At 41.4% G+C, this 24302-nt stretch overlaps 1 protein-coding gene across 8 annotated transcripts in view; it reads left to right on the top strand.

The window, feature by feature from the left end:
* Positions 1 to 24302, top strand: part of AKAP9 (A-kinase anchoring protein 9) — a 168644-nt gene that overhangs the window by 27285 nt on the left and 117057 nt on the right. For 6 of the 8 annotated variants that reach the window (XR_016222257.1, NM_001375381.1, NM_001082351.2 and 3 more), the window contains 6 exons: positions 2478 to 2732; positions 10036 to 10080; positions 19831 to 19884; positions 20250 to 20420; positions 21847 to 22002; positions 22802 to 22999. Coding sequence is in view for 7 of the 8 variants with exons in the window: in NM_001375381.1 (NP_001362310.1) it covers positions 2478 to 2732; positions 10036 to 10080; positions 19831 to 19884; positions 20250 to 20420; positions 21847 to 22002; positions 22802 to 22999 (879 nt within the window). In the remaining variant the exon portion in view is untranslated. The remainder of the gene's footprint in view (positions 1 to 2477; positions 2733 to 10035; positions 10081 to 19830; positions 19885 to 20249; positions 20421 to 21846; positions 22003 to 22801; positions 23000 to 24302) is intronic. The other 2 variants (XM_089315002.1, XM_051852748.3) reach the window with 1 other exon arrangement.

Raw genomic sequence — 24302 nt, 5'->3', positions numbered from 1 at the left:
ATACTAACACGGGAGTAATACAGGAGTGTATTCCTCTTTTGCAGTTTTCTTTTAGTTCACCTGCTTATGATAGGCAAATTTTGTTTCTTTTCTTAAAGATTTATTTATTTGGAAGGGAAAGAGATTTTTTTGTCTGCTGTTTTACTTCCCAAATGCCACAAAGGCTGGGCCCAGCTGAAGCCAGGAGCTTCTTCTGGGTCTCTCACATGGGTGCAGGGACCCAAGGACTTGGGGCATCTTCCGCTACTTTCCCAGGTCATTAACAGGGAGCTGGATTAAAACTGGAACAGCCAGGACTTGAACTGGCACTCATATGGGATGCTGACACTGCAGGTGGAGACCTAACCTATGCCACAGCACCGGCTCCAGTCTGTTTCATTCTCATATAACCTTAACATCCTTTAACATTTGTGTATTTCTCTCACGGCCTTCATCAAAATCTAACAAAAATTTTAGTAATCATTTTTTGTTTACTTTTTATTTTTATTTATTAAGATTTATTTTTTATTTATTTAAAAGAGGTATATATATAGAGAGAGGTCTTCATCTGATGGTTCACTCCCCAGATGGCCCCAATGGCTGGAGCTGCGCCAATCTGAAACCAGGAGCCAGGAGCTTCCTCCGGGTCTCCCACGTGGGTGCAGAGGCCCAGGGTCTTGGACCATCTTCTACTGCTTTCCCAGGCAACAGCAGAGAGCTGGATTGGAAGAGGAGCATCCGGGACTAGAACTGGTGCCCATATGAGATGCCACTGCTTCAGGCCACAGCGCTGTGCCACAGCGCTGGCCCCAGTTTGTTTACTTTTTTTAAAAAAAATCCTAAGTGATATTAGACTGAGGACTGAAAATTGCCTTTTTAATTACATTTTTAGGGGCTGGCACTGTGGTATAGTAAGTTAAGCCTTTACCTACAGAGCCAGCATCCCACATGGGAACTGGTTCGAGTCACAGCTTCTCATTTCCTGTCCAACTTCCTGCTAATGGCGCGGGAAAGCAGCAGAGGCCCAGTGCTTGGGCCCTTGCACCTGCCTGGGAGACCTGGAAGAAGCTACTGGCTCCTGGCTTTGGATCAGCCCAGCTGTGGCCGTTGAGGCCATTTGGAGGATTAAATCAGTGGGTGGAAGATCTCTCAGTCTCTGTCTTGCCCTCTCTCTCTCTCTGTAAGTCTGCCTTTCAAATAAATAAAAAAGTTTTTAAAATAAGGAAAATATATTGGGTAAAACGTTGTTAAATAAATGATACATAGAGGTAGCTCTAAGGATATGGCAGAAATCCTGATGATGTATGCCAATAATTAAGTGTTGGAAAACACTACCGTTTGATATATTTAAGTTACTTCTATTTTTGTCCTGTTATTAAAAAGCCTCATTGACCATATGGATAGCAAAATGTTTTCTCATGGGCTTATTTTCTTCAGTATTAAGTAGTAGAGGTCCCAGAAATCCTACAAAGCAAGTGCATTAGGAGCTGCATTTGTGTGTGTGTGTGTGTAATTTTCATGTAATCTAAAGTCTAATGATTGTACTCTCATCAAATAGTGAATGGGAGTTCTTATTTTCCATGATTCTGCCTGACTATGGGATAATTTTCTTTGTTTCAGGAATGACATTTTCAATTCTAACCTCTTGAAATTTCAGTACTTTCTTTCAGAAATACCTAGTTTCTTTGGAATCTAATCATATTCTTTTGCAATCTAAACTTCATCCTTATTTTAAAGACTGTAACAGTTGTTCTTATTTTATCATCATTTTTATTTAGAGATAGTTTGATCTTTTAAAGAAAGTACCCCCAAAGCTGCTTTTTTTTTTCCCACAGTGGCAATAAAAGAAAATTATCTTTTGACAATTGTTGCTCCCCCTCTTCATGGAGGAACGACACTAAACCCTGCCTAGGCTTCCTATCCGAGTCACGGCACCATTATGTCGCTCCCCGTCTTCGTGGAGGAACGACACAGGACCCTGCGCTGTTCTTTTGTCTGCTCGGCCCTCCCCGGGTTTGCTGCTGGTTCTTCCCGGGTTGGCTGCTGGTTCTTCCCGGGTTGGCTGCTGGTCCTTCCCGGGTTGGCTACCGACCCTTCCACCTCCGTGGAAGGGCGGTTCCCCCTAGCCACTTTCCCCACTTCCGCGGGGGAGCGGCACACCGCCGGCCGGCCGGCTCTCTCGGGGGCTGCACAGGTGTTCCTTCAGATAGATGTTCCCGGTGCATGTTGTCTCTCTCCTCCTTTATAGTCCTCTTCCACCAATCCCAACTCTGCTACCCACACGCCGAGTACACTGCTCTCCTCCAATCAGGAGCAGGTCCTGCTGTTTATTGGTTGAACTGGAGGCAGCTGTGTAGAAGCTGTTTTCTCCTCTCCCAGCGCCATATTGTGGGAGAGCAGATGCATAGAATAAGTCTTAATTCCAGTAACTTAGTCTAGTCCGAGTTGCTTCCAGTTGCTCCCCACAGACAATAACAGCAATTTTCTTTTTTCTGTAGCTTGCCCAGTTTCGACAAAGAAAAGCTCAATCTGATGGGCAGAATCCTACCAAGAAGCAGAAAAAAAAGAGGAAGACCTTAAGCAGTAAACAGGACGTGTCAGCGTACGATGGCCTGAACGTCGACCAGCCACAGAGAGAGGAGAAGCGCATGAACAGTTGTCAGGGAGTGGGACCCACGGGGACTCCTGAATCCACAGAGAGCCGAACTCTGCACAGTGGGGAGATAATCAAGGCCAAGCAGGTCTCTGCTGAAGTGAGTGACCGTCCGGATTTGTAAACATGGTTGTTGTAAATGGAAGGCAGTTAGGATGACAGTAATCACGAGCACCCTCTGCGATTTCATTTCATGATTATTGTGTCCTTTTAAAAGTTTCATTGGTAACTATGTAGTCATGCCGAAAACATTCAGGAACCTCTGGAAGAGTTTTGTGTGCTTAATTCAACAAGCATTTATTGAGCAACTGTGATACACCAAGGATTGAACACCTGCTATACAAAGATGAGTATGACAGGCTCTACCCTTTAAGGAAATCATTACTCCAGAGGCAAATGTGAAGATATGCAGTGTATTCTGATTGGAGCTATGTTTGCAGCCATGCATGTTGCACTCTGAAGTGTGGGGAAGTGCCCAAGCAAGCCTGTCAAATGCTATTCAGAAAGATGGTGAGGAAGGGATAAGAGAACTGAGCTTTGAAGTATGAGTTGAAGCTAGCTAGAGGCAAGGAAGTTGGGGAAGCAGTCTTTGTGCAGAATAAACAGCATTTGCAAAGGCAGGGAACAATGTGCTGTAATCCTGAAACTCTAGGTAATTTGATTGTAAGTGGTGGTAAGGATATTGTGGTGGTAATGGTGAGGGGTTGGAGGTTGCACTTGGCCTGTGTTAGGTTCTCAGTGAATCTTAGTTCCATGCTCAGTGATGTAATATTCCAAGATAAAGAGATGGAGGGGGCAGGCGTTTGGTATAGTGGTTGAGGCTGCTTCAGATGGCTGCGTCCCAAATAGGAGTGCCTGGGTTCGAGTCCCAGCTCTGCTTCTGAACCCAGCTTTTTTTTTTTTTTTTTTTTTGACAGGCAGAGTGGACAGTGAGAGAGAGAGAGGTCTTCCTTTGCCGTTGGTTCACCCTCCAATGGCCGGCGCGGCTGGTGCGCTGCGGCCAGTGCACCACGCTGATCCGATGGCAAGAGCCAGGTGCTTCTCCTGGTCTCCCATGGGGTGCAGGGCCCAAGTACTTGGGCCATCCTCCACTGCACTCCCTGGCCACAGCAGAGAACTGGCCTGGAAGAGGGGCAAGCGGGACAGAATCCGGCGCCCCGACCGGGACTAGAACCCGGTGTGCCGGCGCCGCTAGGCGGAGGATTAGCCTGTTGAGCCGCGGCACCAGCCTTGAACCCAGCTTTTTGCTAATGTGCATCCTAGGAGGCAGCAGGTGATGACGAAAGTACTTGGGTTCCTGACAACCACGTGAGAAACTCGGGTTGAATTTCAGGCTCCTAGCTTTGGTCTGGCCCAGCCTTTACTGTTTCAGGCATTTGGAGAGTGAAACAACAGATTTCCCTCTATCTTTACCCCTCATCCCTCAGTCTTGGGCTCTGTCTCTCTGCCTTTCAAAAAAAAAAAAATTTTTTTTTTTTATTTGACAGAGTTATAGACAGAGAGAGAGAGAAAGGTCTTCCTTCCAAATGGCCACTACGGCTGGCGCTCCGCCGATCCGAAGCCAGGAGCCAGGTGCTTCCTCCTCGTCTCCCATGCGGGTGCAGGGGCCCACGCATTTGGGCCATCCTCCACTGCCCTCCCAGGCCACAGCAGAGAACTGGACTGGAAGAGGAACAACTGGGACTAGAACCCGGCACCCATATGGGATGCTGGTGCTGCAAGGTGGAGGATTAACCAAGTGAGCCACGGCTCCGGCCCCTCAAATATATTTTTTAAAAAGTAAATAGAATTTGTTTAAAAAAATTCTGACAAATATATTTTAAAAAGGAAGAGGTAAGGGAGAAGCTAAGGGTAGATTGGATGATGGGGCCATTACGACCAGGAATAGAGGATAGGTTACTTAGGTGGAAGACTATTGGACAGGTCAGAGGATGATCAACGTTTGGATTGTACCACAGCATATTTATGTGGAAACAGCAGGTTTTGGATACGTAGGGGTTTAAGCTTTGGGGAAGCCATGGAGATGTGCTGGCCATCCTTAGGGTGGGAAAGCTCATCTTGGAAGAGCAAAAATGCAATGTGAGAAGAATGGGATGGAACTTGGAGACGTAACTATGGGGTTTGTAGCAATTACTCATTCTTCAGATACAGGCATTTCTTGTTATCTGCTATAGTTGTGTTCTATATAATTAGCATGAGCGGTGAATTTGCATATACTGAACCTTGGCTCTTAAAGGAAATGACAGGTTCCTATGAGCCACTGGTCACCACATTTTTGTCAAGCAGTTTATCCATAATCATCTTTGGTATGTATTTCTACTATCCTTTATTTACTATATACTATCAGTGTGTTAACATTGAACACAGCCATCATCAGTGTACCTCATACTTAGCAAAGCTTATCTAGCATATAGTTTCTCACAAAGCTCTTTGTAGCCTCCTGCTCTGAGGAGCACTTGAGAGTATGTCAGCTGGGGACCATTTTAAGTGGTGGAACTTGCCAACAGAAAAGCACAAAAATGCCCTGGACAGAACAGCAGGAGCATTACAGAGCTGAAACAGGAAAGCAAAGTGTTGCCTTGTTCTGTCTCAGCTAGAAATGTGTTGTTGGGTAACTGGAGCTTTTCACTGTCCTGTTTTTGTCCGCAAATGATGGTGAGTGTGCTACAACTACTGATGTGAGGGTTACTGATAAGTGTTACTGAGCAGGTGAATTCGCAAGTACACGGTCTGTGAATAATAAGGATCAACTGCTTTCATATCAAACATGTGATTCACAAATGGTATCTTTCATTTTATGTTTGTTTTCACTTTCTTGATTCTGTTCTTTGCACAAAGTTTTACATTTTGATGAAGTACAATTCACCTGTTTTTTCTTTAGTTGCTTGTGCTCTTGGTGTCAGATACGAAGACTACCATTGTCAAATTCAAGATTGTGAAGATGTACATCTAAGTTTTCTTTTATACTTATAATTCTTATATTTTGGCCTTTGATCCATTTTTCAGTTTTTATATGTGTTGTGAGTTACCACTACACGTGCATGTCTGGTTGTCTCAGCCCAGTTTATTGAGAAGACAATTTTCCCCAGTAAATCGTCAATGACTGTAAAATTCAGGGTTCCTTTCCAGCCTCTCAGTTGTGTTCTGCAGATCTCTGTTTCACCTTTGCAGGTGGTCCCCAGGCTTGATCCCAGTGGTTTTCTAACATGTTTGTAATCAGTGAGTGTGAGTCTGCCAACCTTCTTCTTTTTCAGGATTGTGTTTGCTGCTCTGGGTTCCTTGAATTTCCATATAAAAATTTCTTTTTGACAGGCAGAGTTAGACAGAGAGACAGACAGAGTGAAAGGTCTTCCTTCCGTTCACCCCCCAAATGGCTGCTATGGCCAGCATACTGTGCCTATCTGAAGCCAGGAGCCAGGTGCTTCCTCCTGGTCTCCCATGCGGGTACAGGGCCCAAGCACTTGGGCCATCCTCCACTGCACTCCTGGGCCACAGCAGAGAGCTGGACTGGAAGAGGGGCAACCGGGACAGAACCGACACCTCAACTGAGACTAGAACCCGGTGTGCCGGCGCCGCAGGCGGAGGATTAGCCTAGTGAACCTTTTTTTTTTTTTAACTTTTATTTAATGAATATAAATTTCCAAAGTACGATTTATGGATTACAATGGCTTCCCCCCCATACCGTCCCTCTCTCCCACAACCCTCCCCTTTCCCACTCCCTCTCCTCTTAGTGAACCTTTTTTATGATAAGGTTTTCCTTCTCTCCGTAAGAGGATAGTAAGGAATTTTGACAGAGGTTATGTTGAATCTGTAGTTGAGTACTGTCATTTTAACAATATTGTCTTCCAGTCTGAACACGGGGTATCTTTTTTCCATTTGTTTAGGTCTTTAATTTCTTTTTTTTTTTTTTTTTTTTTTTTGACAGGCAGAGTGGACAGTGAGAGAGAGAGACAGAGAGAGAAAGGTCTTCCTTTGCCGTTGGTTCACCCTCCAATGGCCGCCGCTGCAGCCGGCGCACCGCGCTGATCCTGGCAGGAGCCAGGAGCCAGGTGCTTTTCCTGGTCTCCCATGGGGTGCAGGGCCCAAGCACCTGGGCCATCCTCCACTGCACTCCCTGGCCATAGCAGAGAGCTGGCCTGGAAGAGGGGCAACCGGGACTAGAACCCGGTGTGCCGGCGCTAGGTCTTTAATTTCTGATGATGTTATTTTTTAGTTTTCTACATGCAAAGCATTTGTTTGTTTAAGTTTATTCCTAAGCAGTTTATTGCTCTTTTATCCCTAAACATTTTTTTTTCCTGATCAACAAATCCAGTAGTATTTAAACATGACCAGTTGTTTACAAGAAGGAGCACAAAAGATATACATATCAAAAAGGCTTTTAAGGTTACAATAAAACACTTAGGTGATAAATGCAGGTTTCAGGTGTGACTGATTATCTATATTATCTCTTGTGAGAGGTTTTCCTGTTCCTGTTATCCCTAAACATTTTATCATTTTCTGTTGTTGTCATAAATTAAATTGTTTTTCATAACTTTATTTTCTGTTTGTTTATTGATTATATATAAAAATACAACTGATCTTGTATTCTTCATCTTTGCTGAATTCCTCCATTAGCTCTTTGTTTTTTGAAAATTCTTTGGATTTTTTTCCTAGATATAAGATTATATCATCTGTAACTAGAAATACTTAAATTCTTCCTTCCCACTCTTCCTCTCTTTTATTCCTTTCTCTTGCCTAATTACCACAGCCAGAACTTCAGCAGAGTTTTGTAAAGAAGTGGTAAGAGTTAGGCCAGCATTGTGGCATAGCAGGTAAAGCTGCCACTTGCAACACTGACATCCCATACAGTTGCCAGTTCGAGTCCCAGCTGCTACACTTCCAATCCAGCTCACTGCTAATGGCCTAGGAAAAGTAGCAGATGGCCCACATCCACATGGGAAATCCCAAAGAAGCTCCTGGCTCCTGGCTTCAGTCTGGCCCAGCCCTGGCTGCTACAGCCATCTAGGGAGTGGAGTAGTTGGGGGAAGATCCTCTCTCTCTCTCTTTCCCTGTTTCTCTCTGTAACTCTTTCAAGCAGCTCTCTGCTGTGGCCAGGGAGTGCAGTGGAGGATAGCCCAAGTACTTGGGCCCTGCACCCCATGGGAGACCAGGATAAGTACCTGGCTCCTGCCATCGGATCGGTGCGATGCGCCGGCCGCATCACGCTGGCCGCGGCAGCCATTGGAGGGTGAACCAACGGCAAAGGAAGACCTTTCTCTCTGTCTCTCTCTCTCACTGTCCACTCTGCCTGTCAAAAAATTAAAAAAAAATTTTTTTAAAAAGAAAAAGGTGATGAGAGCAGACATTCTTGCATTGATTCTTCTGTCAGGGAAAGCCTTCAGATTTTCACCATTGAGTATTATATTAGCTGTTGGATTTTTTTGTAGGTGCCCTTCATCAGATTGTCGAAGTTCCCTTTCTATGCCTGGTTCATTGAGTGTTTTTATCATATAGGAGTGTTGAATTTTTTTTAAAGATTTATTTATTTATTTGAAAGGCTGGGTTACAGAGAGGCAGAGACAGAGTGAACCATCTGCTGGTTCACTCCCAGATAGCTGCAATAGCTGAAGCTGGGCCAATTGAAGCTAGGAGCTTCTTCCGGGTCTCCCATGAGGGTGCAGGGGCCCAAGGGCTTGGGCCATCTTCTGCTGCTTCCCCAGGCCACAGCAGAGAGCTGGATTGGAAGAGGAGCAGCTGGGACACGAACTGGCACCTGTATGGGATGCCAGCACCACAGACTGCAGCTTTACCTGCTATGCCACAGCACTGGCCCCTTACCCCTTTACTTTTAGTACCACACTTTCTAGTATACACTTAATCAATGATGGGGAGGGGCTGCATCATGAAAACATCTTAGATTTAAAAGAGGGCTTTGCCTCATGAGTCAGGACCACTGTTAGCAGGAATTTAGAGGAGAGGCGGGTTCAATTCTGTTGCTGGCACAGTTAATGCTTCATGGAGAAGGAGACTTAGAACTTGGATTGCATGTTGAATACCATAGTTATGAGAACAGGGACAGTGACAGTATTTGTTGAATGAATGGACCTTACTTTGACCAGTGCAGTGGTTTTAGATTCCCTGAGAGGGTGAAGAGAGGAGATAGTACTTTTGGAATCAGAAAATTTGGGTTTGCTCCTTGACTTTTCCTACAACTTCTCAGCTGAGGGAAGCTTGGAAAAGCCACTCACTTCATATCCAAGTCCCACCTCTTGAAAGTGTTTTGAGAGCCGGCGCCATGGCTCAATAGGCTAATCCTCCACCTAGCGGCGCCGGCACACCGGGTTCTAGTCCCGGTTGGGGCGCCGGATTCTGTCCCGGTTGCCCCTCTTCCAGGCCAGCTCTCTGCTATGGCCAGGGAGTGCAGTGGAGGATGGCCCAGGTGCTTGGGCCCTGCACCCCATGGGAGACCAGGAAAAGCACCTGGCTCCTGGCTCCTGCCAGGATCAGCGCGGTGCGCCGGCTGCAGCGGCGGCCATTGGAGGGTGAACCAACGGCAAAGGAAGACCTTTCTCTCTCTGTCTCTCTCTCTCACTGTCCACTCTGCCTGTCAAAAAAAAAAAAAAAAAAAAAAAAAAAAAAGAAAGTGTTTTGAAAGCTGCAAATGTGTTATAGTAACAAAAGTTGGCTTTTGCTGTTTTTCAAGTTACTTTTTGAGTGTGAAGATTTAATGACTCTTTTGAAGAAATTGAACTTTTCTGACAGTGATATGTTAGAACTTTAAAATAAGTACAAATATTACAGGAATTACATTTCATTTGTTTCTTTTGTCTTACAAATATTTTATGTATTATATACAAGACCCTTTGTGATAGTACCTGTGATTCTTGTGTATTTAAAAAAAAATACCTAGTGGCCGGCGCCGCAGCTCACTAGGCTAATCCTCCGCCTGCGGCACTAGCACACCGGGTTCTAGTCCCAGTTGGAGTGTCAGTTCTGTCCCGGTTGCTCCTCTTCCAGTCCAGTTCTCTGCTGTGGCCTGGGAGGGCAGTGGAGGATGGCCCAGGTGCTTGGGTCCCTGCACCCACATGGAAGCACCTGGCTCCTGGCTTCAGATCGGCACAGTGTGCCGGCCATAGCGGCCATTTGGGGGGTGAACCAACAGAAGGAAGACCTTTCTCTCTCTCTCTCTCTCTCTCTCTCTCTCTCTCTCTCTCTCACTGTCTAACTCTGCCTGTCCAAAAAAAAAAAAAAAAACCTAGTGATAAGCTTAAAATGCATTATTTAGCCATTGTGTTTCATAGTTACATGAAAGTTCTAAGGATTTGCATAATATTCACTAATTTTCTAGTAATTTTTATAAGTATGATACTTAGCAAAAAAAAAAAAAAAAGCATAATTTTAATTGATTTTTACTTTTGTTTTAGCCGGAGAGTGAAATTTCAACCACAGCAGATGATTATAGTTCAGAGGTAAGACAATTATATTATTTAAAATGCATAAATAAAATTGGTACTTTATATAATTAAAATTGTTGATTGTTGATGCTTTATTTCTTATAACTTTTTTACTTCTGTAATTGTATAACATTATATAACAATATAATGGAAATGACTAGACAACTTGAAGATTAAGTTTTATTGATCATTAAGGTCTTAAAGCTATTTGAATAACTTGGTCTTTATTTAGATATAGACCTTATTTTAGTCTATGGGAAAGTGATACTGAGTGTCTGAGATACATTTCCATTGTCTGGTGTCCATATTTAGCAATAAAAATTTTATAATCTAGGATATTTTGTTTGAGTAATGCTTTTTAAAAATGCTTGAGTTCTAGTTAATTATATGAACATTAGTTTATTAGTGTTGCAATAGTGATTTTTATTTTAGGTGATCAAGGTTAGTACGTAGGCTGGCCACATTAGAGAGCACCTTCTTTTGTAGTGGTGGTTGTACGTGTCATTTTGTTGCCTTTTTGTTACTCGTTTAGATATGATTGTCATTTCTCCCAAAATTTGACAACAGGGAAAACTGTTCCTTACTCTGAATGGTTCAGCAGCTCAGTGTATTCCACAAGTCTCAATTTATTGTAGCTTTCTAACAGGAAAAAAAAAAATCATGTCCTTACATAAACACATTACCATTTTAGATTGTTAATGGGGGCAAAACTTTGGCACTTGAGAAGTTTAATTCTTTCAAAGCTGGGAATATACTTTCTAGTAGTCTGGTCAAGGAAATAATTAGCCAGTGTTAAATAAGTGGATACTGATTTAGATGGTGTGACGTTGTCCCTAAGGGATAATCGCCACTTGTAATTCAGAGTCTGCTCTGTGACTTCAAATTTGCAGCTCATCTATGACAACACCTTTTCTAAATGCCTTCTTACAGCTTGTCTTTCTTGATTGAAAGTCGCAGATGCTTTGACACTTGAACTTTTATCTTATGTGGCAACTAGAAAAGCCACAAGTACATTTTTCTCTTTACATTAAAATGAAAAATAAATTTTACAAGCCAGTTAGCTATAAATTAGACCATTCCATACATGTGATGACATTTGGTTAATTTTCTTACATTGGATAATAGAGCAAAAATTAGTTTTATTAATGTAGATTTGAAAAACTAAAGATATCAAACGATGCTAATTTTCAGGTACTTTTTATAAAAATAAATTAATAGGAAATTCTTAGTACAATGAGACTTTTTTTTTTTTAAGATTTATTTATTTTGAGAGGCAGAGGGAGGGATAGAGAGAGAGGTCTTTCATCTCCCGGTTCACTCCCCAGATGGCCACAATGGCTGGAGCTGTGCCGATCTGAAGCCAGGAGCTTCCTCCGGGTCTCCCACATGGGTGTAGGGGCCCAAGGACGTGGGCCATCTTCTACTGCTTTCCCTGGCCATAGCAGAGAGCTGGATAGGAAGTGAAACAGCCGGGACTCCAACCAGTGCCCATATTGGATGCTGACACCGCAGGCAGCAGCTTTACCCGCTACACCACAGCGCTGGCCCCAAGACATTGTTTGTCTACATTTTTAAAATTAAAAAATTGGTGGGGATTATGTGGTCTAGAAAAATAAATTGAAATTATATGTCTGTAATATCTGGTATATATGTGATGTGTTCAAAGTAAGGTGCAAATGAGTTTTATTTATTTATTTTTAAATTGTAGCTCCCATACATGGGAGAACATGTAATGTTTGTCTTTCTGTGTCAGGCTCATTTAACTCAGTCCTCCATTTGCGTCCATTTTTATACAAATGATAGCATTTCATTCTGTTTTATAGCTAAATATCCCATTGTGAATATGTACCACATTTTGGCGATTGTGAACAGTGCTGCTCTAAACATGGTGGTGCAGGTATCTCTTTGCAATGTATTTGTGTCTTTTGGGTATATACCCAGCAGTGGATTGCTGGATTGTATGGCAATCTATTTGTAGTTTTTGAAGAATTCTCCACACTGTTTTCCACAGTGACTGCACTAATTTACATTCCTATCAACAGCATATAATGTTCCCCTTTCTCCACATCCTAGTTACTCTCTGTGTTTTGGATTTTAGCCATTCTGAAAGGGGTAAGGTGATACCTCACTGTGGTTTTGATTCATACCTCCCTAATAGCTAGTGATACTGACATTGTTTCATATATTTGTTGGCCATTTGAATTTCTTTTTTTGAGAACTGTCTGTTGAGGTCTTTTACCCATATTTTCACTGGATTGGTTGGTTGTTGTTGTTGTTACGTTTTGAGTGGCTGTTAAATTCTGGATATTAATCCTTTCTTGGATAAATAGTTTGCAGATTTCCTTTTCCCATTCTGTTGGATTTCTTTTCATTGTGTTTATCATTTCTTATCCATCTTGAGTTCATGTGTATTTTGGAAGACTGATTGGTTTATTTTGAAAATTAGTTACAGAAACAGAAAGAGAGAAAAACTAAGACTCTGCTGGGAGAGAGAGAGAGACGTAGGGAGGGAGGGAGGGAGGGAGACAGGCGGACAGACAGGTTCACTCCCCAGCTGGCTGCAAAGGCTGGAGCTGGACAGACTGGAGCCAGGAGCCTCACCCAGGTCTCCCACATGGTAGCTGGGTTCCAACCACTTAGGCCATCCTCTGCTGCTTTCCCAGAGGCATTAGCAGGGAGCTATATCTAAGTGGAGCATCTGCGACTTCAACTGGCTCCCATATGGTATGCTGGTGTTGGAGTCAGCAGCTTAACTCCATGCCACAATGCTAGCCCCTTGAGTTGACTTTTGTATACAGTGAGAGGTGTGGGTCTCATTTTATTCCTCTGCCTCTACACATCCAATTTTTCCAGCACCGTTTATTAAAGAGATTATCTTCATTCCACTTTGGTCAGAAATCCCTTAGCTAGATGTACTCAGATGAATTTGTTGGTGCTCTGTTCCATTCCATTGATGTATGTGTTGATTTTCATGCCAGTACCATGCTGTTTTAATTACTAGAATTTTGTGTATGCTTTGAAGCCAGGTATTGTGATTTCCCCCCAGCTTGATTTTTCTTGTTCAGGATCACTTTGGCTATTGTGGGTCTTTTATGATTCCATATTTTTTTTAAAGATTTATTTATTTTATTTGAAAGTCAGAGACAGGAGAGGCAGAGAGAGAGAGAGAGAGAGGTCTTCCATCCGATGGTTCACTCCCCAATTGGCCACAATGGCTGGAGCTGTGCCTATCTGAAGGCAGGAGCCAGGAGCTTCTTCCGGTCTCCCACACGGGTGCAGGGCCCAAGGATTTGGGCCATCCTCCACTGCTTTCCCAGGCCATAGCAGAGAGCTGGATCGGAAGTGGAGCAGCCAGGTCTCGAACCAGCGCCCATATGGGGTATGGCGCTTCAGGCCAGGACCTTAACTCACTGTGCCATAGTGCCGGCGCCCATGATTCCATATTTATTTTAGAGTTGCTTTTCCTAGTTCTGTAACGAGTGTCATTGGTATTTTGATAGGAATTGCATTGAATCTGTAGATTGCTGTAGGTAGTATACACATTTTCATGATGGTGCGTCTTCCCACTCTGTGAACAAGAGATAGCCTTCCATTTTTCTGTTTGTGTCCTTGGTCATTTATTTCATCAGTGTTTTGATAATTTTCATTGTAGAGAACTTTCACTTCTTTGGTTCAATTTATTTCCAGATATTTGATTTTTTGTGGCTATTATGAATGGGATTTCTTTGTTGATTTCTCTTTCAGTGAGTTCATCATTAACGTTTAAAAAGGCTACTGTTTTTTGTATGTGTATTTTGTAATCCACAACTTTACTGAATCGGCTTATCAATTCTAACAGCTCTTTGGTGGAATGTTTAGGCTTTTCCATGTGTAATATGTCATCTGAAAACATGGATAATTTTAGTTTCTCTTTCCTAATTTTGATGCCCTTTATTTCTTTCTCCTCCATAATTGCTCTTGTTAGAACTTCCAGTGCTATATGGAATTTTTTTTTTTTTTTTTTGACAGGCAGAGTGGACAGTGAGAGAGACAGAGACAGAGAGAAAGGTCTTCCTTTGCCGTTGGTTCACCCTCCAATGGCCGCCACAGCCGGCGCACCGCGCTGATCCAAAGGCAGGAGCCAGGTGCTTCTCCTGGTCTCCCATATGGGTGCAGGGCCCAAGCACTTGGGCCATCCTCCACTGCACTCTCGGGCCACACCAGAGAGCTGGCTTGGAAGAGGGGCAACCGGGACAGAATCTGGCGCCCCGACTGGGACTAGAACCCGGTGTGCCAGCGCCGAAAGGCGGAGGATTAGCCTATTGAGCCACGGCGCCGGCGCTATATGGAATTGCATACGAGTGGTGAAAGTGAGCATCCTTTTCTTGCTCCAGATTCGAGGGAAAGTGCGTTCAGGTTTACCTGTTCAGTGGTATTGGCTATTGGCTTGTCATATATAGCCTTTATAACTTTGAGGTATGTTCCTTCTGTAGCTAACTTGTAGAGGTTTTTTTTGTTTTGTTTTGTTTTGTTTTAAACCATGAAGGAGTGTTGAATGCTATCAAATGCTTTCTCTGCATCTATTGAGATGACCTTATGGGTTTTTTTCTTCATTCTGTTGATGTGATTATGGTATTTATTCATTTGTGAACGTTGAACCACCTTTGTATTACGGGGATAAATCCCTCTTGATTGTGATAATGATCTTTTTGATTTGGTTTTGGATTATAAATGATATTTTAATGTACTACAAAAAAATTTTTAAGATTGATTTATTTATTAATTTAAAGAGTTACACAGAAAGAGAAGGAGAGGCAGTGAAAGATCTTTGATCCGCTGGCTCCCTCTCCATTTTGCCTCCATGGGCTGGAGCTGTGCCGATCCGAAGCCAGGAGCCAGAAGCTCCCGCCAGGTCTCCCACACAGGTGCAGGGGCCCAGAACTTGGGCCATCCTCTACTGCTTTCCCAGGCCATTGCAGAGTTACTAGTTAGTCTCTGATGCTCTTGGCTAGTTTAGGAGATTTAGCAATTCTATTTAGTGATATTAAACTAGCTTGGTTGAACTAGAATTTCAGGGGACTTCTAAGTCATAGTCACACTTTCAGGAGGCAAAAGAATCTCTTAGGATAAAATATATACTGCAAGGAATAAATCTCACTCTGTAATACTTTCTGTACTGGAACTCTTGGGGCCACCCCTACCTCCCGTGCCAAATGAAATGCAGCTTCACTACAAATGCCAGATTTGCAAAATTAATGATCCTGACTTGTCTGGTTTGCGTTGGAACATTCTAAAATTTCAAAAATCATGTAGTTTAAATCACAAGCCCCATAATTATCTTGTATAGAGGTCTGTAACAAGTTTATAGGAAAGGTGTATTATGGAAAACGCACGCATGGATTTCAGGTTTTTTTTTTTTTTTTTTTCAGCAGCAGTAGAATAAATTTTTATTTTTTAATTCTGGTTTTCCGTGAACTTTTTGGAGTCTTCTTTCTGTCTGAATATCACTATCATTTTTCTTGTATGAAGGGAAGTTAGGTGATAAAAATGATCAGGGACTTTAGAGCCAAAAACTTCTATGTTCAAATTTAAGCTTCTTGAGGCCAGCGCTGTGGCATAGCAGGTATCGCTGCCGCCTGCATTGTCAGCATCCCAAATGGGCACCGGTTGGACTCCCGGCTGCTCCACTTCAGATCCAGCTCTCTGCTATAGCCTGGGAAGACAGTGGAAGATGGCCCAAGTTCTTGTGCCCCTGCACTTGTGTGGGAGTCCTGGAGGAAGCTCTTGGCTTCGTATTGGTGCAGCTCCGGCTGTTGCAGCCATCTGGGGAGTGAACCATCGGATGAAAGACCTCTCTCTCTCTCCCTGCCTCTGCCTCTCTGTAACTCTGCCTTTCAAATAAATAAATAAATCTTTTAAAAACAAATTTAAACTTCTCATCTGAGATATATAAACTTGGACACATAAACTCTGAAATACATTGTCCTTATCTGTAAAACGTGGGTTAGTAATATCTACTTCCCAGGATACTGGTCTCAGTTTTAACTTGAGAATATTTAGTGCAATGTTTGGCATATAGCAGATATTCAGCAAAGCTTAGTTATTGATCTCCACCAGAAATGTTCTTTTCTTCACAGTATGTTTATCCAAAACAAGTGGTGAGGATGCCTCGAACAAATTATTCTCAGAAGAATTTCAGATTCTAATAGTATATTTAACTAGAATTTAATTTGGAATTATGTGTATGTAGGTATGATGTGTGTGCAATTTTTCTGACTTCTGTGGCTAGTGTACTTGAGGATTGAAACATGAGTTCCATCCTAGAATGAATTAGTGAAATAATTTTATTCCAAATCTTTTCTGCATAAATATATATTCTATTATGTACACTGGAGAAAAAAAAGCTAGGAAGAAAATGCCCTAAATTTGCATGCAGTCATCTCCATTCCTTGATGAATGTGCATTTCATGTCCAGAATGCCATATTTATATGAATTATTTTTTACACCCTTTGAACTAGATTATTTGCAGAAAGTTGGTGATGTTATGGACACTATAGAGACAAGTCATGGAAATAAATTTGCTTTGCTGTATATAGAAAGGTGAAATAGTAAGGCATATTCTCTCATTCTGGATTTCATGTGATTAATTTTGTACTTCTTAAGTTGCTTGTATGATTCATGGCATTTGTGAAATGTCTTGCTGAAGCTGGAGACAGCTTGTAACCATAAAGTACGGTGGAACTCAGTCCAGGTCTCCCGCATGGATGATAGGCATTAGCAAGAAGCTGGACCAGAAGCAGAGTAGTTGAGACCCGAATCAGGCATTCTGGTATGTGGGATGAGGGTGTCCCAAGTGGAGTCAGACACTGTGCCAAACAACTTTGAATGAATAATCCTAACCTTAATGGTTACTTGGCCAACTTCATGAGTCAGCTGAACTTTTATGAATCATCAGATTCTTATTTTTTATTAAAACATCTGTTACTGTTTGTGAATATGTTTTCAAATTAAGTATAATAACATAAAATCTTATGACTTATTCATGAGTAAGTCATTACTCATGTGTGTGATTAACGATTTACTTATTATTTGAAAGGCAGAGTTAATAGAAGCAGAGGCAGGCAGAGAGAGAGAGAGAAAGAGAGGTCTTCCATCTGCTGATTCACTCCCCAAATGGCTGTAACAACCGGAGCTGGGCCGATCCAAAGCCAGGAGCCAGGTCTCACACATGGGTACAGGGGCCCAAGGACTTGGGCCATCTTCTACTGCTTTCCCAGGGGCCATAGCAGAGAGCTGGACAGGAAGTAGAGGGACTGAGACACGAACGAGCTCCCATATAGGATGCCAGCACTGCAGACGGTGGCTTTACCCACTACGCCACAATGCCAGCAAGAATGAGTTATTCTTTAACATTTTTAAAGTAATGGCCACTGAAAGGATGAGATTTTGTGTGAGGACCATTTTATAGTTACGAAATGAAAATTCTCTTTCTTCTGATCAGCATGTTAGGATACTTACCTCCATAAAAGTTTTAAGTTTAAAATGTATCTTACTTGTAGTTTTGCAGATCCTCAAGACTTCAGACTGAGTAAATCTTCTGTGAATCAGAAAACATACAAGTATTAACACAGGCCAGCACCGCGGCTCACTAGGCTAATCCTCCGCCTAGCGGTGCCGGCACCCCGGGTTCTAGTCCCGGTCGGGGCGCCGGATTCTGTCCCGGTTGCTCCTCTTCCAGGCCAGCTCTCTGCTGTGGCCAGGGAGTGCAGTGGAGGATGGCCCAAGTGCTTGGGCCCTGCACCCCATGGGAGACCAGGATAAGTACCTGGCTCCTGCCTTCGGATCAGCGCGGTGCACCGGACATGGTGGCCATTGGAGGGTGAACCAACGGCAAAGGAAGACCTTTCTCTCTCTCTCTCTCACTGTCCACTCTGCCTGTAAAAAAAAAAAAAAAAAAGTATTAACACAGGCTGAAGGCTGAATAACTGACCTTGAGGAAGTTGACTGACCTTTTTCAGTTGAAGGAATCTTATTAATCTGATCTTTATTTTTCAGATTATTGACTTTCATTTAAGGCTACCAAGTGTAATGTTGGAAGGCTAATGTTAGAAGAGCTTAATATTCTACCCATTAACTATCAATAAAATAATTACATTAAAATAATTCTGACTGTTAATGCTTGTTAATATTCTGTTGTGTGTTCCTATTCTAATTTTGGAATATAGTCTGTTTTAGCTTAGTTCTGGTGAATAATTAATTGCCTATTTCTATGATGTATACATTTTAAATTAATATTGAAAGGTTTTTACATTTATTATAATTATAATCAAGTTTTGAAAAATAGTCTTGTAGTAGTTTAAGAAGTTGTTAAAATATAAAATTTAACTGATTTGGGAAAAATTAAACTGAACATTGGCTACATAAGATTATACAATGAATTATTATAAGTAGATAACTAATTTATGTAATACTGATAACATTGTCCCTTAAATAACTGTTACTTAATATATTTGAAGATATTCATAATACTTTTATCATGCTATAGTAGACAGTTATCAGAATGCTTCATTTCAGAATCAAGAGAAGCTAATTGAAATTTAGAATATTTAATTTGAAACAGTGCAAATGAGTTGATATTAATAATCTTGATTGAATCAGTACTCTTACCTTCTAATAGTTTTCATTAATTACAACATTATGTTATCATAAAAGTTAATTATTTTTGCTGTAGTTTAATTTTTCAGAAATTATCCTTAATATAAAAGCAAAGGAGTAAAACTGATGGAGAACTCTTATTTAGGACTTTTACATTCCAAACTGTGTGGCCCAGAACAATTTAATCCTCCCGTTAGACTAGTCTGCCTGCCATATTTCAGTAGTATGAATTTCATTATGTGGATTCTCTTACCATAGAATTGCAAATAGTTACCAGATGGATGAGGATGAAGTTGATTTTTGTACCATTAGGGTAAAAGAGGGGAATATATATATTTTTATATATATATATGTATTTTTTTATGGAAAGGCAAAGTTATAGAGAGTGAGATCTTCCATCTTTTCGTTTTTTCCCCAGTTGGCTGAAAAGGTCAGGGATGGGCCAGGCCAAAGCCTGGAACAGGAGCTTCTTCCAGGTCTCCCACGTGGGTGCAGGGGCCCATATACTTAGGCCATCTTCCACTGCTTTCCCAGGCATGTTAGCAGGGAGCTGGATCCTAAGAGGAACAGCCAGGACTCAAACCTGTGCCCATGTGGGTTGCAGATGTTCCAGGCAGCAGCTTAACTTCTGTGCGACAGCACCGGACCCCAAGGAGGGACTATTAAATGACTTATCCTGTCACCCTTCTTCCTCCCACCAAGCCCCTCTGAGGCAGAGCTGGGCAGGATGGAGGGCAGGGTTGGCAAGCCCATCAGCAGAGCTGCCCCAGGGGAAAATGTTCGTCCTCTCTTCCTCTACCCCTCGAAATGTGTATTAGTAAATGATTTTACTTAGAACTGAGTAGGCTTAATCATCAAACAGTGACTTTTAAGGAAGCATTTTATAGAAGAGGGCCTAGTTATCCTTGTGAAAATCAAGCAGAACTTAGAATTTTAGTTCACTTATAGTACAGTGTCTTGCATTGTAAGCACTCAGATGTTTGAGAAATGATTATCATTTAAATGATCATAATGTCTGCTAGTTAAATTTCACCATGTATCTGTTTTGCCTAGCCTTAGAAAACACATGAATTCACTTAGCTAAATGAAATTCTAAGATCATAACATATCAGGAAATTATTTTTATACAGGTAAATGGTTGCAGTTTTGTGGTGAGAACAGGAATGCCTACAGATTTATTAAGGGTACAGTATTTAAAATTACTCGTGTTACTAATTTTTTACTACTTGAAAACATCTGGCTTACTAACAAAGCTTTTTCTTGCATGTACTTCTTTCTCTGTGATTTCTAAATGCTTTCAATAAATATTCATAAAACAAAGCTATCTGCCCTTTATTATAAAACTCAGTTGTAATAGAATATGCAGATACCCTGTTAATGCTCTTGAGGGATAAGTCACATCAGCAATGAAGTAGGTTGCGGTGCCAATAAACTTCCTGGTGATGAGTGATGTTTTTAAGTGGACTTTACTGCAAAATTCAATATTTGATTCTTTCTCCCTGAGGAATGTTGCTAGTATTAAATTATTAAAAATCTTGGGTCAATTTAGGAAGAAGAATTCGGTGTTGATGATTCTTACTCTGAGCAAGGAGCACAGTATAGTCAGACCCACCTCGAGATGATGGAAAGTGAATTGACTGGGAAGCAGCAGGAGATTGAAGAGCTGAGCAGAGAACTGGAAGAACTGAGGGCCACCTACGGGACTGAAGGACTGCAGCAGGTTTGACTGCCTCATGCACTGTTTGATTTGCTGTCGTAAAACGAAGCCAGAAGTTTGAATAGTACACTATTTGAAGTTTGAAATGTACACTATTTACTGATGGTGCTCTTCAAGGGTAACTTAAAATTGTTGCATAATTTTTGTCCTTATTCACAGCATAAACAGCCCTATTTTTTTTTAAGATTTTATTTATTTAAGAGGTAGAGTTACAGACAGAGGGAGAGACAGAGAGAAAGGTCTTCTATCTGCTGGTTCACTCCCCAAATGGCCTCAACAGCTGGAACTAAGCCGATCCAAAGCCAGGAGCCAGGAGCTTCTTCCGGGTCTCCCACACAGGTGCAGGGGCCCAAGCACTTGGTCCATCTTCTACTGCTTTCCTAGGCCACAGCAGAGAACTGGATCAGAAGTTGAGCAGCTGGGAACCGGTGCCCATTTGGGATGCCATTGCTGCAGGTGGAGGCTTAGTCCACTGCACCACAGCACTGGCCCCAGCATCCCTATTTAAAACTAGGATTCCGGGACCAGTGTTATGGCAAAGCAGGTAAAGCTTCTGCCTGTCACCAGCATCACCTGTGGGTGCTGGTTCATATCCTGGCTGCCCCACTTCCAGTCCAACTCCTTGCTACTGGCCTGGGAAGGCTGCAGAAGATGGCCCAAGTGCTTGGTCCTCTGTACCCACAGGGGAGACCTGGAAAAAGCTCTTGGCTTTGGAACAGCCCAGCGCTGGCCATTGCAGCCATTTGGGGCGTGAACTACTAGTTGGAAGATACCTCTCTGTCTCTTCTCTGTCTCTGTCTCTGTCTCCTCGGCCTTTCAAATAAATAAATCTTAAAAAAAAAAAAAAAAAAAAAAAACAACAACAACAACAACTAGGATTTCATTAACAGGTTTAAAATAATGTAGGTTCATTTATTTAACTTTTCAAGATGTGAGGCTGAAAACACTTCAGTAGGACAGATGTTTCTGTGATCAGCCCTAGAGAAAATTAAGATGCAAACTGCCTCAAAATACTATGACTTAAACCCATTAAGTATGTCAGTGAGTCCTTGCAGGTAACCTTACATGATTAGAATGGCATCTGTTGTCCATTGCAGTCAGTTATGAAAACATGAAGTAAGACATTGAAGAAGATAGCAGAATACATTCAATTTCATCTTCTAGCAACAAGCTGGGACTGGTCATATGTGTGATAGTATGGCCTCTGAACAGGTTGGGGGCCTCCCTAAATATAAGGGCACTTGTCCTTCCAAGAGGAGATATATTTAAAAGCCAGGCCAAATGTACCTTTTTCTGTAGTTCAGATAAAATTTTTCAAAGTTAATTTGTGTTTTGAATCTCATATTTTTAAGACCAGTTACCTTTAACAGTCATCAATTTTGTTTAGAAAGTAACTTTAGTGCTTATTGTTTTCACTGGTTTCCTTTAGTTACAAGAATTCGAAGCTGCCATTAAACAAAGAGATGGCATCATCACCCAGCTTACTGCCAATTTACAGCAGGCAAGAAGAGAAAAAGATGAGACAATGAGAGAATTTTTAGAGTTGACAGAACAAAGCCAAAAGTTACAGATTCAATTCCAGCATGTAAGTATTTCTAATAGGATTAAATGCACTCAATTTTTAGTAATGAACTTTTTAAAAGCTTCACTTTCCCCAAAAAAATCTAAATTCATTTTAAAGCCACTTTTTATTATATCATAACCAAACTGTGAATATGTGTTGTTAACTGAGAATTTAACTTATACTTCTTGAGTGGTTTCCAGCTATTAATTTTCTTTGTACTTCTTCACTGTCACTATCTTTGAAATCCTATAACATTTTGTAAAGCTGATGGAGGGAAATGTTGCGGAAATTAACCTGTAGGCTACCTTTGCCAACCCTGGTAGGGTTTTATTTTAGTTAGGTTTTTAAATTGTTAACCAGATTGAATATGTCCCATTTACCTTTAATTAGAATCACAGGAATCTGATTGTGTTAATCAGGCTTTCCAATGGCAAGTAACAGAAACATTTGAAATAGTGCAAACAGAAGAGAGGAATTTAATGTTAGGATACATGTTTGTACAAAAATACAGATAAAACCAGGCCTATGAAAGGGACTAGAGCTGAAAACATTCCGGATTCCAACATGTGCTGTCTCTCAGGTCCCACTTCTCTCTGTGTGTCTGCCCCAGTCTTGTTCTCTAAGGAGACCTGCTTCCTCTGTTTTCATGGGAAAGGCCGTTTTACAGGCTCAGCACAGGACACTTAGCAGTCAGCATGGTGTCTGGGGTCTGAAGCCTGTGAAGTGGGCACAGACCCCAGAGAGGCCTTGTGAAAGGAGTCTGTTCTCTAACGTAGTCCCTTTAGAATTTAGCATTTTGGGATTTCATTCTGTTTTCTAGTTACAGGCCAGTGAAACTCTGAGAAATAGCACTCACAGTAGCACGGCTGCAGATCTATTACAAGCCAAACAACAGATCCTCACTCATCAACAGCAGCTGGAAGAACAAGACCACCTATTAGAAGATTATCAGAAAAAGAAAGAAGACTTCAAAATGCAGATTAGTTTCTTGCAAGAGAAAATTAAAGTGTATGAAATGGTATGTTTATTTTAAGGAAGTTAATCAACTTGTAATAGTTTCACAATTTAAAATTTTTTGTGCAAATGTTTATCTTTTTGTTACGCAAGTGAATCACAAAATTTCCTAATTAAAACACACTTTTTAGGTACGTAAAATTATTTATTTTAGAAACAATTGGGAGTTTCACAGTAATACACTTTTTAAGATAGTACTCTTTCCTGAATCCCTTAAAAATGATCATTCTATGTTAAACTGAATTTTTGCAAGAATCTATAACTGGAATTCCTAACCTATAAATCTAAGATGTTTCTGTTTATGTGGCCATTGTTAGAAAAATCTGAAAATATTTTCTCAACTAGGTGAAATTTTATGGATTGTAGTTAGAAAAAAGATGTGGATTCTCTTTATTCATACAAATTAATTTTGCTAGGAACACTTATTTAGCGAATAAGTGCTCCAAATGTGGGAGGAATTAATGCATGAATGAATAAAAAGTATTTGTATTTGTCATATACATTATTTTAAAGAGAAATCAGGACTCAGAAGTAATTTGCCTTAGGCCACTCCACTAACTGGTGCCATAGTTGAAATTCAAACCCTGTCCAATTGTCCAGAGCTGGAGTGTCACAACACTGCACTGCCTGCTACCGTCTCCATCCTCTGGTTCTTTCTGTATGAAAGCTGAAATGAGGCAGCGGGGTCACCTTGTTTGAACTTAACTTGAAACGTGTGTGTCCAATGACTCACATTTTTGCCACTCTGCATGTCTGCAAATAACTGAAAAAGCACCACCAGTGTATTAATTTTGGGGTTACACATCAATTTTGGCAAATTTGTAAATGATGGATCTGAATAATGAGGATGGATTGTACATGCCATGGTACTTGTTGTATACTTAAGAGATTCTTTTACAGTAGAGTGAGAAATTATTAAGACAAAGAATATTGTTTAGATAATGAAAGTATTAGCATTTATTAAGTTCTTACTCCATAGCAGGCATAATCATAATCAAAGCATCTTGCACATAATAATCATGGATTTCATAACAAGGAAAAAGACATGCTTTATCATCAAAATTATTTAGACATTATTACATAGACATTTACAGAGCATCTGTTTCATAGCAGTCTCTTGCAGGAGATACAGTGATGTTTAAAATGTCCTGGCACTCATGGGAGCTTGTGGTTTAGTGGGGAAAATACAGTATATACACAAGATATCACAAAACAGGGCCGGCGCCGTGGCTTACTTGGCTAATCCTCCACCTGTGGTGCCGTCACCCCGGGTTCTAGTCCTGGTTGGGGCGCCGGGTACTAGTCCC

This window comes from Oryctolagus cuniculus, chromosome 16 (genome assembly GCF_051225735.1).
Source record: "Oryctolagus cuniculus isolate XC-2025 breed Fujian yellow rabbit chromosome 16, ASM5122573v1, whole genome shotgun sequence".
Taxonomy (NCBI): Eukaryota; Metazoa; Chordata; class Mammalia; order Lagomorpha; family Leporidae; genus Oryctolagus; species Oryctolagus cuniculus.
The sequence above is the reverse complement of the archived record's forward strand: the minus strand, read 5'-3'. Positions and strand labels throughout refer to the sequence as shown.